Raw genomic sequence first — 17,737 nt, 5'->3', positions numbered from 1 at the left:
GAACACACTCTAGTCATTGTCCAGTGTAAGCTGGTACTTAATCCAAGCACCGCAGCAGCCGCCATCTTTCCAGCATAGCATGGACCTGTGCTCTCAGCCGTGCTTCTGCGTCCCTCTGCCTTTGTAACTAAAAGCTTCAGCCCAGGGAGCCCTGGAGGAGCAAAACATCTCCCATGGGCAGGTCACTGTAGGAAATCAAAAGAGGATGAGAGCCTGATGGCATCTCAGGTGGCCCACACCTGTGACCCCCAATGCTTGAGAAACTGAGGCTGAGGAGAAAGGCAGGCGAGTTTGAGGCCAGCAAAAGACCCAGTGAGACCCTACCTGAAGAAGACAAGAAAAGAAAAAGCTATTTATCTCATTCTCAAAGAATAGAAACTGGAAGAAGCAACCAAATTTATAATATATTTCCCTAACAGTTGTTGAATATGTCATAAATTGGAGCAGCATTGCCTAAACTTTTAGCAATGTTTAAATGAAATAAATTAGTAAGGTTTAGTAGCCCAAAGAAAACTGAGTTTCACATAGATCCTCTTTTTCCCAAACGATATAGTAATGCTATCTTTTTTTTTCTTTATTAATTTAACATGGCCTAGTTCTCAGTGACAGCCACAGAGAAGGGTGACATAAAGTATGTCAGCTTGTAAATTAAAGCTAAAGTTACTGATCCTAAATGTTTATGTTTCCTTCCACCCTTTGGGGGCTGTGTAGCATACTGTATCAAAGGAAAATAACACATGCAATTTTAAAAACTGCAGCCTGCACTATTATTAGCAAACCTGTGTTTTAACATGTCTGACAAATTTAGGAAATAATGGATGAGCACACCAAGTCAAGCCAGTCTACCGAAAATAGTGCAGTTTAGGGAACTAAAACTAGCAATTGGCAGGGCTGGGGTGGGGAGCCGTGCGTAGGGTGTCATACGTGCCGGCATGTGCTCTCCGACCAGCCATGACCCCCAGCAAAGGACTTATGGCACTTCAAGAGACACTGAGGACCAGTGAAGTGACTAAGGGGATGAGAGCATTCGTATTGCAAGCTGGGTGGCCATCACCACCCCCACCAGGACCCCAACACCCCAACACCTGTGTCCAGGTAGCAGGACAAGAACTGAATCTACAAAATTAGCCTCTGACCTGCACACCCACACCATGTCACATGCGCCCACAACACACATCATGCATATGGAGTGCATATACAAAAATAAAGAGAAAACGAAGCATAGCTCTTGAAGATTGTCACTGGAAATTGCTTTAGATTCCTTTCTAAATTTGGCAAGACAAAGCAACGCTTTGAGAGAAACGGTTAACTTCTGTTTGTGTTTCTGTCTGTATTGTAAATTAGCCTGTGTACAGTGCTGAGGTCTGACCTATACATGACAGTGACGTTGAAAGCTTTGAGCACTTTGAAAACCACCTCAGAATCCTCAGACAGTGTCTCCAAGAACGACGTGTGCTGATGAAATAGCAAGGAAAGTGCCAGAACCAAGCTGCCCTTCAGTTCTCTTCATTCCCGTTCAAGCTCATGTTTGTATCTGGTTGTCTTTTATTTTTGGATAAAGACTATTACCTTTTCTTATTCAAGTCCCCCTATGAATTTTGGAAATTGTTAGGGAATTTAAGAAGAAAAGAATATTTTCTTATAGAGATTTGTACTCTTTTTTTCATTCTATACTAAGAAAATGTCACATAAATTTTACATTTTTATATAAAATGCAGTAGTAGCAGTTTTAATGTATATTATATATGCTATACAAAGATGAAGTAAATTATCAGTGTGATATTAATGTATTTTGTCAAGAGTTGATGAAGAGATTTTTATCAGTTACTTTTAACCTGGGACAATGTATCCTATTTTATAAGTTGTTATGTTCTGCTCTGACATCTGACACTATATAATTTAAAAGAAAAAAACCTGAAGGTTGGACCTCATTGGCATCTGGAGCAGTTGAGCCCTACTTGTTTGTCTGCTTTTTGATTGGCTGGAGTGTTGCTAGGCTTGTGTTTTGTTCTTAGAGAAAGTTAAAAAGTTGAGGGTGACCCATTTGAACTGCACTCTGTGGCTTTGCCTGCCTTGCTCTTTCCCCTGACCTCTGCCCGCCCCATCTTTTGAACTTTAGAATTGTTTTTTAACCCATCAATTCGTAAAGTTAGCCTATGGTATCTTAACATTTTAAAGTTCTAATTGTGTGTTTGTGGGGCACAGGTTATTATTATTTAAATTGTTTAATGTATTTGGGTTTGCTGACATAAAATAAGCTCTAACTCATAGAGAGGAAACACTTTTTTTGTTTTGTTTTGTTTTTCGAGACAGGGTTTCTCTGTGTAGCCTTGGCTGTCCTGGACTTGCTTTGTAGACCAGGCTGCCCTGGAACTCACAGTGATCCTGCCTCTGCCTCCCGAGTGCTGGGATTAAAGGTGTGTGCCACCACACCCGGCTATTTTTAAAATTTTTGTAGTGTGAGTTTTATGCATTTCTATAATGAGTTTTAGTCCTTTGACACACACATGCCCGCTCCTCCCTCAGTCTCCCCTCCCTCGCCCCTTCCTTCCCCCACTGGAGTCCTTCTCAGCGAGTCCCGTCCTGCTTCCATGTCTTCCTGTGTGTGGCCCTGTGAGTTTCGTTATGGTTTCTTACCTGAGTACAGGGAGAGGCTATTTGCTGTGGTCTTTTGTGGTGCTGGGGGTTGAACCTTGCATGCTAAGCCAGTGCTGACCACTGAGTGACAGGCGGGCCCTTACAGCTTCTCTGCTAGCTTCCCTTGGGTTCCCAGGACATTGCAGTTCAACTGATGCATGGGCTTTTACAAAATAGAAGACTACTGATTTCAAAAAACTGCTCACATGCTTTTATCATTCTTATAAAATTAAACCACGAGGCACCAAAAGCTGGAGTGTACACTGTATAATCATAATGGAGTATGCAGTTCATTTCTCTGGCATCCAGAAGCTGACGGTACTGTGCTTTGAGGCACACGGACTAAGCAAACATATTTTTAAAGAAAAATACCCATCTACTACTGTGGTTTTTCTCAAGGTGATGTGGACAGGCATAATTCTTTTTTAAGCCCAGAATAGCTCTTGGGAGTTCACGACAGGAGGATCAAAAATTCATGAGCATCCTAGGCTACATAGCAGGTTTGAAGATAGCCTGGGCTAAATGGACCCTGACTCCCAACCCCAAAAAACAACAGCTCCAAAAGACTATCCTACTAACAGTCTGTCACGTGGTGTGGATGCATTAGCAAGAATGTTTACACAGGTGCTCACAGAGTCAGTGGGAGAAGCTTTATCTTGACCAGCTACTGAGTCTTAATGGCATCAGATACGGCACTCTCCAGTTAACTCAGCTTTGGTAAACATTTGTAGTATACTTTGTGATAAATCAATTTCAAAAAAAAAATAATAATTTGAGGGTTGAAGGTGTTGCTTATAGTAGATAATGTGCCTAGCATGCCCCCAGGATAGACCTTAGCCCACTCCCCCAAATAAACTAGCCTAAAGCATAGGCCTTTTTCTATTTAGTTGATCTTGGTGTTTTAGAAAGAGTCTCAGAGGCCAAAGAGGCTAACCTCCAACTCGGAATCCTCCTGCTTCAGTTTCCCAAGTTCTGGAATTACACATGTGCACCATCATGTTCGTTCAGAAACACAGAATCCTCGATAATATCAAGAATTATGTGAAAAGAGTAGTATTTCAAAGTTAAGGTAAAATGTCTAAATTGGAAAGTCCATTTGTTCTTCCTTCTGAGCTGGGGAGGGCAGCAGCTAGCTAATAGAGGGCTCCCAGGCCTGCCCTGCCTGCCTGCCCTGCCTGCCTGCCCTGCCCCTTCCATCCTTTTCTTCTTTTCTCCCTTCTTCTTTTCCCTCCTCCTAAATGACTATCCGACCTAATGCTGCCTGTAGAGATCCAAGCCACCTGCTTTCTGTGCAAGAGTTCTACATCCTAACCTTGGATATTTAAAAGAGTAAATGTATAGTTGGCATTCAGTAAATATTTGTAAATAATGCATGACTGATTGACATTACATATGGTTATATAATACCAAGATTTCTGTAAATTGCTAAAGTTAACAGCATTGGCATCTGTATAACATCCTATAACAAAATACATCTTTAATATTAAAGTTAAAGTTATAATAAAGTAATCATCTAAATAAAATTTTATTTAGTACTCTTTAATTTGCTAAATAATAAGGACACAAAAATTATTATTTATCACTGCAAATGAAGTGATCTTGAATTGTGTTAAAATTTGACTTTGTGTGAAAAGCATAACTTTACAAACAACAGTATTCTCTCTTTCTTCTAAGAGGACATTTTAAGTAGCTAGAAAGTGGGTTGTAACAAGCAAAACTAAATGCATTCATTTGTTGAACTCCCATGCCCTGAATTTACCCACATTCTTGGGGTAAAGAGGAAAATGGTCCACAGACTGCTGAGTAGGATTTGGAGAACAGGCCACGTAGCAAAGTTCAATGAATGAATGGCAATTTGTTTATCAGACTTAAGGACATTCAAGTGGTCACCACATGTAGCCCTGTACCTTGAGCCCCTGCTGAAAATCTGCAGCTCAGTACTTTCTTGGAAAACAGCAGAGCTCAAAGGGAGGTAAATAAAGAAAAGTGGTCTTAAAGATTAAAGGCCTGAGATAAAGATCATCACAGCATTGAGAGGGAATTCCCCGAGCTGTACAAAGGGCAGAGAGAAAGTACCATCCCCCACTTACCAGCAGGCACCGGGTAGGAGAAGCATTGGGTAGTGGGTAGAGACAAAAGATAACTGGATTTTAAAATGTTAGCCTTCCTATTTTGGTTTTTAGAATTAAATTTATTTGTAGCGTGAATAAATATTTAGGATTCATGGTTAATATGCCTTTAGCCCAAGCACTTTAACCATGCCTAGACTGTATTCTATAAGGAAAATGGAACTGGAGAGCTGGGTTCCTTCAGGTCTGTGGGCTCGGAATAGGCTCAAGGGAGTTAGACCCGAAGGCTGGGCTGTGGCTCAGGGCAGAGTGTCCCAACCCAGGTAAACCATCTGTGAAGTGGGTTCTTACATTTAGGCGTACATGAAGCCTAGCCCCAACAACTATTTTTAAAATTTCACAATATTTATCTATTCATAGTCTAAGAAATACTTTCTACTTGCTTATGTCATATATTTAGTGTCTAGTTTCCTCTGACTTGTGTCAGCACGTCTCTTGAAGCCTTGGGTAGTTCCTAGGTTTGTAAAGAGCAGCTGTCAGTCCCCGCACACCCACCTCTTTCCTGAACCTTGTATTTCAAATCAAATCCATTCCTTTATAACGCAATGATGCTAAGAAGTGGCTGAGTGCTGTATTTCTGAATGAATGCTATTTAACTTCACCTCTTCACAGAGCTGCCTCCTATCACTTCACCCTAGATGGCCTTGAGGATATGCGGAGCCAAGCTCGGTTACAGAAATCAGACAACGGTCTGTACACAGCCAGCGTCTGACTTGCATGTACCTGCCTGTCTTAACAAGTGAGCCATACGTGCTGCTGGGGAGCCTTGTCTTGCCAGCACACGAAGGAAAACAGGCCCCAAAACCAAAGCACGCTGGGAGCATCTGTGGCTTCCCAAGGAGAAGAGGGGAGCCCGAAAACAGCTAACCTTGCAGCAGGGTGAGCTTGCCTGCCTCTGAGGCCATATGGCAGCCTCCACGTCTCCACATCCTCAACAAAGCAACACTGAACTGAATGTCAAGCTCTAGACTGAGCTATGGTTTTAATGGACACACCACGTCAGAAGCTGCATGCTGAGGCCGCACACTGACACACTGGAGATGCTTAGCTTAGCAGGTGTGCAGTCTGTTGCGACAACCTGCGTAATGTGTCTGGCACTCACAATAAATACTGTGAGTTAGCCCAGGTCCTAAGGTGGAGCGTCTGGTGGGCACAATAAGCTGTGATTAGGAGAGCATGAGGTCATAGCGGTCTGAGAAGAAACTCTAGGAGGAGTGACAGGGACAGAGCTGGGAGAGAGGCTCTAAGACAGAGACCAGGGTCACCCAAAGCCTCCCCCACTTTCCCAGTCTCAACCTGAGTAAAGGCAAAGGAGTTCGCTTGCTTTGCCTGTGTTTCCTTTCTTGCCCTAGAAGCAAGCGCTGCTGCTTCAGAAAGTGTTAACTTTATATTCAATAAAAGAAACAGCTTCATCTAGTGACTGCTGTTTGGGGATGTTTGTTTGCTGTTTTTAAGTCAGAAAGACATGGGTTCTAATTCCAGATTGCATTTTACTGGTTTTATGACCTTGAACAAATCACTCACGGTTCACTGAGTTTCTGTTTCACAAATTTGAACAGTGGGGTGGTGGAAGCTGCTGTAGCATGCACATGCATTGTCTGACACAGAGTTGATAGGTTACTGGTCTTTTTATCATCAGCCTGGGAAATGTAAACATATATTTCAACACACCAAATTTTTAGGGGTAAAAACGATTTCTTAAATTAAAACCACTAAGGCTTTTTAGAATACTTTTTATTTACAAGTATGGGGAATAGCCCATATTTTTAACTCCTTTGTGCAGGGATTTGAAACATCGATGTCTCTAAAAGAAGAAACAAAAAATAAAAAACAAAAACCAAAAGAAGAAGAAACCTTAAAGAAGAGGTAAAAACAAAGATTAGTCACCAGTCTTACTGCTTTAAAATAATATAACTATGAAATTCAGCTGAAGAAGTAAAAAAGCACAGAACAAGTAAGAATAATTAAAATTGATTTTAGTGCTGAAAAGATGTCAATGTACCCAAAACATGAAGTTAAAAAAGAAAAAGTGCATAGTGGGACAGCTCTATATTTAAAAACAGGAAGATACAAGTTGGAGGAGAATATTTTTGACAAAATTAGTAAGCAGAAGTAATCTTATAAACCAGCACTTATTCTTTTTTGGTTTCTCGAGACAGGTTTTCTCTGTGTAGCCCTGGCTGTCCTGAAACTGTAGACCAGGCTGGCCTCAAACTCACAGCAGTCCGCCTGCCTCTGTCTCCCAAGTGCTAGGATTAAAGGCATGTGCCACCATTGCCTGGCTGGTTATAATTTTTTTTCAAGAGAATTAAATTGTTTATTGATTACACATGATAATGGATGATACACAAGCTTCATTCCCATCTGTTATTTTATCGGACACCATGATTCAATTTTGATATTTCATAGGGTGTGCCAACACTATTTTATAAGTAAATTGTAACGTTGCTTGGATGACCTCTTGCTGTTAAAAGAAGACATGTTTTTAGACAACACTCATGTGTATGGGCAAAAAGAACTCACGGACTGTGTTTGTGACTAACTGTCTAACTGGTTATTTCAGTTTCTGTTCCGTGGAAAGTGGAAAGCATTCCAACAAAGGGTTTTACTGTAGACCTTTTTTTCACCCGTGCTGTTGATTACTAAATGTAATAGTCTTGTCATGACGCTGAATAAATGTGTCTTTTTTTTTTTAATGTGCTGTGTGAAGTTAGTCGACTCTGAAGCCATCTTGGAAACTTCCTCAACAGTGTAAAGTTAGAGTTCCTTCAGGGTGGTGCTAAGTTCCATTTGGAATTTATTTATGGTTGCTTCGGTAAAAAAGCCATTGTCTTCAGAAACCTTGTAGTTGCTGGTTATAATTTTTAAGGACCTAACAGGTCAGTAAGGATACTTGGCCAGGAGATTGGATAATTTGGGAGTTGTCTCCTAGATTTGGAGAGGTAGAGAGCGTTCCATGAGGGCCCTGCCTCCCTCAAGGACATGCGCCTGCCTGCCCCTCCAACCCTGGCCCGCAGTCTCCTTGCTCCTCAGCGCCCTCCTGCCTTCCCAGACATCTCTCTGCTCCTCATTTGGCCTCATCCAGAATATTTCTCTAAACCGCAGCTAAATGCAGAAGGGTGTTGCTCTTTTGTTTAAACCTTTCAATGGCCCCATGGTACCCTTAAGAATGAAACTCATTCTTAACAAAAGTTGAATGCAGTACCTGAAACTCGCCTACATGTGCTTCCCCCTGGGTCCTGCCCTCTTCTGGGCTCCACACCCTGTGATTTCCTTCATTCTGCTTCCCTTAAAAGACTGCTGTGTCTGGTGTTTCTCATGTGCTGGGTTCTTTGCTAAGGACCACAGAACCTCCCCTGAAGTTTCTTACCAAGGCCTCTGGTGATCCGCCCAGCTCTATCCAAGGGGTTTCTTCCTCTGGAAACCTTATCTGACCAATCACTCCATGCCTGGACTCTGACTAGTTCATAGTTCAAAGCCAGGGTCAAGTCCTTTGCTGTCACTCTGCTTTGTATAAGTGTATCAGCTCGTTTCTGAAGAGATGAAGGTTGTAGGCATTCTGCTAAGGCCACAGACATGCACAGAAAATGAATCTCACTTTGCCACAGCTCATGATTTGGCCAAAACATTTTTAGAGGAAAGGAAATTTCTATTACTTCTTTGATCAAATGCCAGGATTCTTCCTAAAAGGACTGAAATGTTCAAATAACAGACTTTATAAAGTAGCCCCTGACCTGTGCTGATAACTCTCAGTCAAGGTGGACATTACAGTCCGTCCAGGCTGCCCCATGTTCAGTCCACGCTCCTCTGTTCATTCTGTGTTTATGACGTGCCCAGTGTGCCCATCGCTGGACACCTTCAGCCCTACTCAGGAAATGAAATTCTTAGGAAAACACAAAATGGCGATTAAATGATTTGGAGGAAAATCATCCCCAGAGGTGGGAGCCACATGGTATTTCCAGGACAATTAATACATTTGTTGGAATTCATGGTCGTTGCAGATTTATTTAGGGCAGTGCTTTCTAATGTTTTTTAGTGGACAGTATAGTCACTAACTCATAGTATAGTACTGTCTATGCAAGAGAGCAGAAGTTAGTACTCCTGGAAGTACTTAGGTCAGTCTTTATAGAGACCATAAAGGAATCTTGGACATTTAATAGCTTGAAGGTTCTCAGTAAAGTACTGAATTAGAATGTAAGTTAAATTTATTTATTTATTTTTCATGCAAGACAGCATTAAATAATTGAAAAGTTCTGGAAATTTTCTGTTTGGCGCTTCTAATTTAGCTCAGTATATCTGAACTGTTTTTCTTTTTTTATTAATTAATTCATTCATTTATTTACATCACAGTCGCAGCTTCCTCTCCTCTCCTCCCAGCCCCTTCCCCTCCCCTCCCCTCCCCAACATCCACCCTTCCTCCCTTTCTCCTCAGAGACGGGGAGGACTCCCACAGATACCAGCCCGCCTTGGCGTATGCCTTGGCATATCAAGTTGCAGTAAAACTAGGTGCTCTTCTATTGTGAATAGACAAGGCAGCCCAATTAGGGGAAAGGGAGCCAAAGGCAGGCAACAGTCAGACGGGCCCTGCTCCGGCGGTTAGGAGTCCACTGAAGGCCAGGCTGCACATCTCTCCCATGCATTCAGTGGCTTATTTGGTGGTTTGGTCTCTGTGAGCCCCCATGGGCCCAGGTTCATTGATTCTGTAGGTTTTCTTGTGCTGCCCATGACCTCTCTGGCTCCTTCAATCTTGACTCCCACTCTTCCACCAAATTCCCCAAGTTCCACCTAATGTTGGCTATGAGTCTCGGCATCTGTTTCCTTCGATTGCTGGGTGAAGCCTCTCAGATGGCAATTATGCTAGGCTCCCGTCTGCAAGTATCATTAATAGTGTCAGGGATGGGGGCTCGATCATGGTGTGGACCAGTCATTGCTTGGCCTTTCCATCAAATTCTGCTCATCTTTATACTTGCACTGTTGTAGGCAGGACAGATTGTGGGTGGACGGTTTTGTGGCTGGGTTTGTGTCCCAGGCCCTCCATTGGAAGTCTTGCCTAGTTTCAGGAGATGGCCATTTTAGCTGAAATGTGTTTTCTATAAATGCTTATCAAGCTCTAAATACTAGTTATTATATATGCAATATTCAGCTTTAATTCGACACTTAATCATTTTAAACCACTCTGGAATTCAATGAACTCATGCTTTTCCTTTGTGTTGTGTAAATAGAAAGGTAAGTGCTCACTGTATTTGCAATGGAGAACAATTTTAATATAATAAACATGGGGTACTCCACTAGATAAACTAAAACTATAACTTCAGAAAATAAAATCACAGCTCAACAATTCCAGACTCATCAATTCTCATGTACTTTGCTCATTTTTAAACTAGCTTTTATAGATTTCAGCCCCACATATCAATTACATTTATTTCTCTAAATTACTCATTTACTGCCAGTTCGGTTGAGAGGGTAGCTTAATGGATTGTATTGTTTGTTTATGGCTGAGTGGAGATTTGATTGTACCATTTATTTTTGTGGCTCATCAGTGGAAGAAAGCAGAGACCTCTCTGCTGCTTCCCTTGTATTAACATCAACCCAGAGTGGCTTGCTTCTCTTAGTTAAAACAGAAAGAAAAGCCAAGCAGCGGTGGGGCACACCTTTAATCCAAGCACTTGGGAGGCAGAGGAGAAAGGAGCTCTATGATTTAGAGTGAGTTCCAGGGCAGGCAGGGCTACACAGAGAAACCTTGTGGTGAAAAACCGAGGGAGGGAGGGAGGGAAGGAGAGAGAGACAGAAACAGAGACAGAGACACAGAAACACAGAGAGCGAGGGGGAGGGAGGGAGGGACTGACCGACCGGGGTGGGGTGGGTGGATGTCTGTGATAAGTAAATGCAACATTGATCCTACCTGCAGGAGAGAATTAAAAGAGTAACCATATTTGCACCTGCCACTTTGAAAATATGAAGGTTCAAGAGCTGAAAGCGCAACTTCGTCCTTTCGGTGGTCACACTGTAACTTCAACTCCCAAGACTGAAACTTATTTACATTTTGGAGCCCTAGTTGTGTCTGTCAGTGTTGGTGATTTAAGCTCCATTTATTTCCATGAATGTGTTCCAAGTTTTTCTTTTCTTAACCTGCACATATAAACTTTTGAAAACACAAGCGTAGGGAAAGAGATCTAATTTAGCATAGTTTTGGTTGTTGTTGTTGTTTTTTTCTCTTAAGAAATTAATAATGCTGCCAAAGGAAGGAAATAGTATTGGCACAGGACAAGAAGATTTGGGTTCTGGATCTAAAGGTGTCAGTGATTTATGTCCTAAACCGCTTTTTCCAGTTTCCTCATTAGATTTCACACAGGCTTTTCTTTGTAACTTAGGGTATTTGTGAGGGAATGTTAGAAATTGTAATGCCATTGAATATAGTCGAGGAAAGACAATTGGGAAACCTGCCGCCAAGCAAAATGATATTTATAGTTTCTACATCGTTTGCCTAAGATAAGTTTTACATTGCATATAGGCCATGGTCTCCAGTTTTTGCATCGGAAACCCGTTCTGCGTCGTTTGGACATCAGAAAGGAAGAAGGTGAATTTCAGTAGTTTGTACAATGTAAGGAAAACCGGATTCTTCCTGGTATTGCCAGGGCCGGTCTAGAGAACGTTGCTGATTGCCTGTAGGTAAATGGCCGGCCCAAGTCCGAGAAAGGAAGGGTAGATCGCCTTTCCCTGAGTCCCAGGGCGCGTGTTGCATCTTCCAGCCTGGGTTCCACCCACTGAGCCGGTTCCCAAATCAAGTATTAGCGACTCGCTGGGCGCTTGGCCTTCAAGCTTGTTTTTGCTGGCCTGGTCCGCACGCGCCCCACCCCCGGCGCTTAGGGGCGGGGCTACATGTCCCCGCGGGCCGGCATTGGCGGGCTCGCTGCCCGCAGTGGAGTGACGGCCGCGGGGCGGAGCCTCCCGCTTGTTTGTCAGCGCCGCCTGCCCCGCCCCCGGCGTGCGAGGACTAGGGCGCTGCAGCGACCATCCGCGCCCGCAGCCGTCCAGCCGACATGCGCCTGGCCGCCGCGGCGAACGACGCGTACGCCACCTCGCTGGCCGTCTCGGAGCTGCTGGGCTGCCATCAGTGCAGCGGGGGCCGCGGCCAGGACGAGGTACCGGGCGGGCCAGGGCTGGGGGCGGTGGGGCCCGAGCATCGCTGACACCCGTAGCATCGCGAACGCCCCCCAGGGCTGCGCGGCCTGAGCCAGGGGAGAGTCATTTAAGTGGAGGCCTCGGAGCAGAATAACGTCAGCTGTGCTGGTGCGCACTAGTCAGAGCAGCAGAGCCGAAGTCTCAGATCAAACAGCCTGTGGATTTTCCCCTCTGGGCCCTCGGTCAAAACAGATTGTTCAGTCACCCTTCCCTCACCGAAGTGGGTTTAGAAACAAGACACATTTGAGTCGGTTAAATGATATTGCCTAGAATAAAAAACGCTGCCAAGGCCTGTGCTGCTCCTCGCAGCGCCGCGTTTGCCCTTGTTTATTAAACCATCCCTGCTGTGCCTGAATCAGCCTGCCCAACCATTTAATTGAGTGGTGCAAATAGGATGATGTTTAAAAATTGCTAATATAACCTTCACTGAAAGTTGAACATTCAAAGGTTTTGAATCTAAAGGGATAAGAGCCAATACTGACATTGGAATTGAAATCAGAATGTTGGGTTGTCTTAGTTCAAGAAATCTCAATGTGAATAATCTCCTTGTTGCTTTGCCCATTATGATAATGCAGATCTAATTTTTTAATAGTCTGTTGCTCGGTACACTACGTATAGTCATGAAAACTTAAATGACCCTATGAAGGATGTAGAACAAGCGTTTTCTAGACGCTAACATTCATGGATACATTGCATGCTTGTTTACAGGTACCAAAATAACCTTTAAAAATAATTTCTAAAGGCCAGTAATGGACTGCTACTTAGCATTTGAAAGGCTCTAGGTTTTATACTCCACGTCAATACATAAATAAAATTTAGAACATTGCTCTGGAAGCGTTACTAAAAAGAGGCCACAGTGTGAAAGTGTTGAGTTAGCATTTACAGTTTGTGTATGCAGGCCATCAGGGATCTGTCTGCTCTCGTCCTGAGTAGAAACAAACCCCAGTGGTCATGCCTGAACAGCTCAGGTATTTCTGACAGCGTTTGTGTGCAATATCCTCAGACTTGGACTTACAGTAGCTTGTATGTTGATTATAACAGTGCCATTGAGATTGTGTTCAACAAACTAGGAAGCCTTGTGTCGCTGTATTTCACTTTAATACACTGAGCATGTAAGATAAACCAGAAGTTGTGCTTTATGGGAAAACCAGTCACTTTACAAAAGAAACATTGGCACAGTTCTCTCAAGTTGCAAGCTTCCAAAAATCTTCCTCCTCCTCCCCCTCCTCCCCCCTCCTCTTCCCCTTCCTCCTCCCCCTCCTGCTGCTGCTGCTGTCATCTCTACCCCTTTCTCCTCCGTCTTTCTTACTATCTAATTCAGGACCCTGCACATGCTAGGCAGTGTACCACAGAGCCACATCCCCAACCCAATTGAATTACTTTGAAGTCAGGAAGTTTTTCTTTTTCTAAACCATGGAGAACACACACACACACACACACACACACACACACACACACACACGGGGGTGGGAAGAGGTACCTAACTTCCCGTGTTCTTAAATGCCATAGTACTGTTAATGATAATTCAAAGAAACTCAGTACATTTTTGCTGTAGTTAAAGAAATCTAGATGTGAACACTTCCAGCTCTCCTCGAGTCTAGTGAAATACTTTGAATATTAAAAAGCCTACATAATGCTAAGTAGACAAGGATTCTCCCAGAAAAGGTAGAGTGAGGTTAAGACTTTCATTTCTTATAAAACATTTTGCTTTCTTTGCCTTGTTGAAATACCATTTCTCCTTGTGTAAGTTAAAAAACAAAGCAAAACAAGGTTGACGTCAGTGTTATGATTATAAGTCATGCTAAAAATCTCTAGATGGTATTTTTTTAATGCATCAAGTGGACAAAGAAAAAATGCTTCAAATAATTTACTTATTTTCACCTAATTTTTCAACAAGGTAGATTGGTACTGCCTAAGTGGTCAGGTGTTTTTAGCCGATCATTTGTCCTTAGGGAGGCTGATGTAGATCTGCCCATTCGTGTGATTTCAAATGTGTTCTGGGTACACAGCAGTGTTGACATGGTGACACAGGGCATTCTGTTTCCAAGGCACTGTGATGGTGGAGGCTGTGCCCATTTTTTTTAAATTTAAATTTATTTAAAAATTTTTATTCACTTTACATCCCAATGACAGCCCCCTCCTTCATCACCTCCTGGTAGGTTCCGCTCTCCCTTCTTCTTCCCCTCGTTCCCCTTCCCTAGTCCTCAGAGGTAAGGAGCACTTCTCCCCTACAGGTCTCATCAGGACCGCCTGCATTCTCTTCCTCTGTTGCATGATAGGGCATCTAGCCAGGGGTTAGTGGTCCAGTGGCAGGCAACATAGTCCATAGCAGGGACAGTCTATGTTCTCCTTTATAGGGGACCTATATGAAGACCGAGCTGCCTATCAACCACATATGAGTGGTAGGCCTAGGTCCTCTCCCTGCATGGTCCTGGTTTGACTGTGCCCATTTCTTGCCAAGACACTTATTAGCATTGTTGAGGGGTGATGACTCTTGGTTCTCAGGTTAGCTTTTCTAGCCCCGCCTTGACAGAGATGCTGCGAGGGTGATGCTGATAAACGCTGGCATCAGCTTCTTAACAAGGCCATTTGTTCTTGGGGCTCTGCCTCCTAGAATCCAGATTGTAAGATTTGCTCAGAGCCTAACAAGTTCTCACAACTACAGAAGGAAAAATAATTGAAGTAACCTACTTAGGAAGTTAGAAAAATGCATTCATCAACTTAGCATCTCACACTGAGAAAGCAATAAAGAGATTGACTTCCTTTTCATGAGGACTATACGTTTTTCTAGATTTTAATATCATACATTATGTGTTCCTTGTTTGTAGACATAGTATTTAAAACAGTACTTGATTCCTAGCATGTTACACTGGCTGCTAGTGGTGCTCTCCATTTTTTATTACCATTGTCAGTTCTAGGTTGTTTTCTGCCTGTTTGTATCAGGTAAGGAATAAGCAGAAAACTAAAAGGCAGTTTGATTCTCAGACATTTCTCATGTGTCTCATGTGCACACGCACACCCTCAAGAGCTTTGTAAACTATCCTGTTAACGCAGCACGAGGCTGACGTGGTGCTGTTGTTCCTTTATCTTCCTCATCCTTAGTCTGCACATTAGACCTGTCAGCTTCAGGGTTTAAATGCTTTCATGGGAATTGCAAACTCAGTAACATAAGTCCTTATTTTCGCCCAGACCTCCTTAACTTTTTTCCCAGGAGATGATGCTTAGAGATACTGGGTTATGCTGGTGATCAAACACAGGGCCTCGCTCGCGCTGGGTGAGCACTCTGCCGCTGAGCGAGCACTCTGCCGCTGAGTGAGCACTCTACTGCTGAGCGAGCACTCTGCCGCTGAGCTAGCCGTCATTCCACTGTGTGCTGTGTTTCGGGGATTTTCCAAGATGAGTCTTTATACAAGTTTGAGTGAGAACAGGTCCTGTAAAGAAACTGCCACCTGTTGACTTCTCAGCGGTTAGTTTGTGTGTACTGGGAGGCTGGATGGAGCCGCTCCCCATCCTGTCTGTAACTAAGGTAGATTGGGGTGCAGTCTCTGCGCTTATCAAGAACACCTCAGATGACTAGCCCATTGTTTTCTGATTACAATAAAATTAGGTAGAAAAGTTCATAGCACGTCTTTATATCTCTGTCATGTACCTAGTCCATCATCTTTTAAGCCTAGCCTCCAAATAAGGAGAGTAAAATTCTCTGATTCTAGAATAGAAGTAACCAAGTTCTGTGCAGTGAGCATCTCGCCCATCCCAAGGAATGCCGGTCCTCCTGCTTCTGTGATTATTTCTTGTTTGTCTTGCCTTTTCTTAACATATTTTAAAATAGTTTTTCACCCTTGCAGAAAATATTTTTAAAGAAATCAGGGACATTTCCTTGGCCATTGAAGATTTGGGGGAAAGAAAAAATGATACCAGCACTGCCACTAAATGTGTCTACAAGAGTGGATTTTATTTTATCAACCCAAGAATTACTTAAAATTTTGGAAAAGATGCTTGCTATTTAAATATATATATACACACACATACACTTTTTTCTTGGTTTCCTTTTTGAACATTGATTTATTTTATGTGTGTGGGCATTCTGCCTACATGCACAGATATGTGCACCATGGGCTTGCCTGGTGTGATAGAGTCCCTGAATTGGAGCTACAGACAGCTCTGAGCTGCCATGTGGGTGCTGGGAATTGAACCTGGGTCCTCATAGGAGCACCTAGTACTCTTAACCCTTGAGCCACCTCTCTAGTCCCTAATTTTGTTTTCTTTTTTTCTTTAAAAACATAGTCTTCTTATGTAACTTTGGTCTGGCTGATGTGGAACTCAGTATGTAGACCAGACCAGCCTTGAACTCACAGAGTGAAAGGATTAAAGGCATTTGTCACCATGCCCTGCAAATTCTATTTTAATGAAACATTTGTGGATATCTTACAGGAATTATAAAATTATTTTATATAATGTATTTAGTATGGAAACAAGACCAGAATAATATAATTCAACTGTTTATTTAGAAAGTCATACGGATGTCAACTTGGTGTCATTTAAAGAAATACTACCCAAGCTGGGCTTGGTGACACACACCTTTAATCCTATCACTTTGGGAGGCAGAGGCAGGCAGATCTCTGTGAGTTCGAGGACAGCCTGGGCTACACAGAGAAAACCTGTCTCAAAAAAAAAGAAAAGAAACAAAAAAAGAAAAGAAAGAAAGAGAAGAGAAGAAATACTGTCCAGATGTTTCACCCAGTAGCGCATGTGCACACACACTCTACCATACTCTTCTGCAGGGCCTCAGCTCTATTGCTCATGTTGAACTTGCAACAGTCCTCTATTGATTAGCACTGAGAGTGTTCATTAGAAACAGTATTGCAGTGTTTCCCTTTACATGTGAATTACTGATTCAGAAAGCATGTGGCTTTTTAGTTTGCATCTACATTGCAGACCGCTCTCCTGTAGAAGTTGCAGCAATTTGTATTCCTTTACTCTTCCTTCTACTTTCCCTTACACTAAAAAAAAAAAAAAAAAAAAAAAAAAAGGCAGCAAGTATGTTTTCTCTACCCCTTCTCAAACACAGCCTGCTATCACACTTTTAATTTTTTTTTAAGACGGGATCTCTGTCTTTACAGACCTTGCTGCTGTCCTCATCTGTCACTAAATAGACTATGCTGGCCTAGAGCTCACAAAATCCACCCCACCTGTGCCTTCCCAGTGCTGGGAGTAAAGGCCTATGCCACAAAACTCGGCCTCAGATTTTTCCATCTTAAGAATTCTTTCTTGAAGGAAAAAAAATATAGTATCTCTGTAGTTAATGTGGTGGGGTATTGTGGTTTAGTTTTGTTTGGTTTTTTTTTTTAGATAGGGTTTCTCTGTGTAGCCTTGGCTGTCCTGGGCTCCCTCTGTAGACCAGGCTGGCCTCGAACTCACAGAGAACCGCCTGCCTCTGCCTCCCCAGCGCTGGCATACGCTACCAAGCAGTGGGGTGTGGTGGTAGTTGTTGCTTTTGGGAGACTGGAGCTTGGTTTCAGTGGTTCTAATGTCCTTTCCTGGGAACTGTCTGACCCTTTGCAAGTATGTTTCAAGTTTTCTTTTCACCTTTGACTTTGTACTTTACCCTCTTGGAAATATGTTTTATTATCAGATTTAGCAGTCTTCAGTTTTGACGTCTAGATTTTGTAGCATTATTGGTTATATTTTGCTCTACAAGCATTTGCTGGTACTTTTGTTTGTTTGTTTGTTTGTTGAGTTTTTTTATGTTTAACTCTGATTATTATGGATTAAAATATGAGTCAAGTTCA

The 17,737-nt window shown here is 42.7% G+C and overlaps 1 protein-coding gene across 4 annotated transcripts in view; it reads left to right on the top strand.

The window, feature by feature from the left end:
* The window catches only part of SESN1 (sestrin 1), a 92,185-nt gene that overhangs the window by 57,783 nt on the left and 16,665 nt on the right, over nucleotides 1-17,737 (top strand). Inside the window, exon 1 of one of the 4 annotated variants that reach the window (XM_084774467.1) lies at nucleotides 11,737-11,908. The exons of the other annotated variants lie outside the window; for them this stretch is intronic. Coding sequence (XP_084630593.1) covers nucleotides 11,807-11,908 — 102 coding nt within the window. The 5' untranslated portion in view covers nucleotides 11,737-11,806. Of the gene's footprint in view, nucleotides 1-11,736; nucleotides 11,909-17,737 lie in introns of those variants that run through there. 4 annotated transcript variants of the gene reach the window in all.

The sequence above is a fragment of the Acomys minous genome, assembly GCF_964271855.1.
Source record: "Acomys minous genome assembly, chromosome: 3".
Classification (NCBI taxonomy): Eukaryota; Metazoa; Chordata; class Mammalia; order Rodentia; family Muridae; genus Acomys; species Acomys minous.
This window is presented reverse-complemented; position numbering and strand designations above follow the sequence as displayed.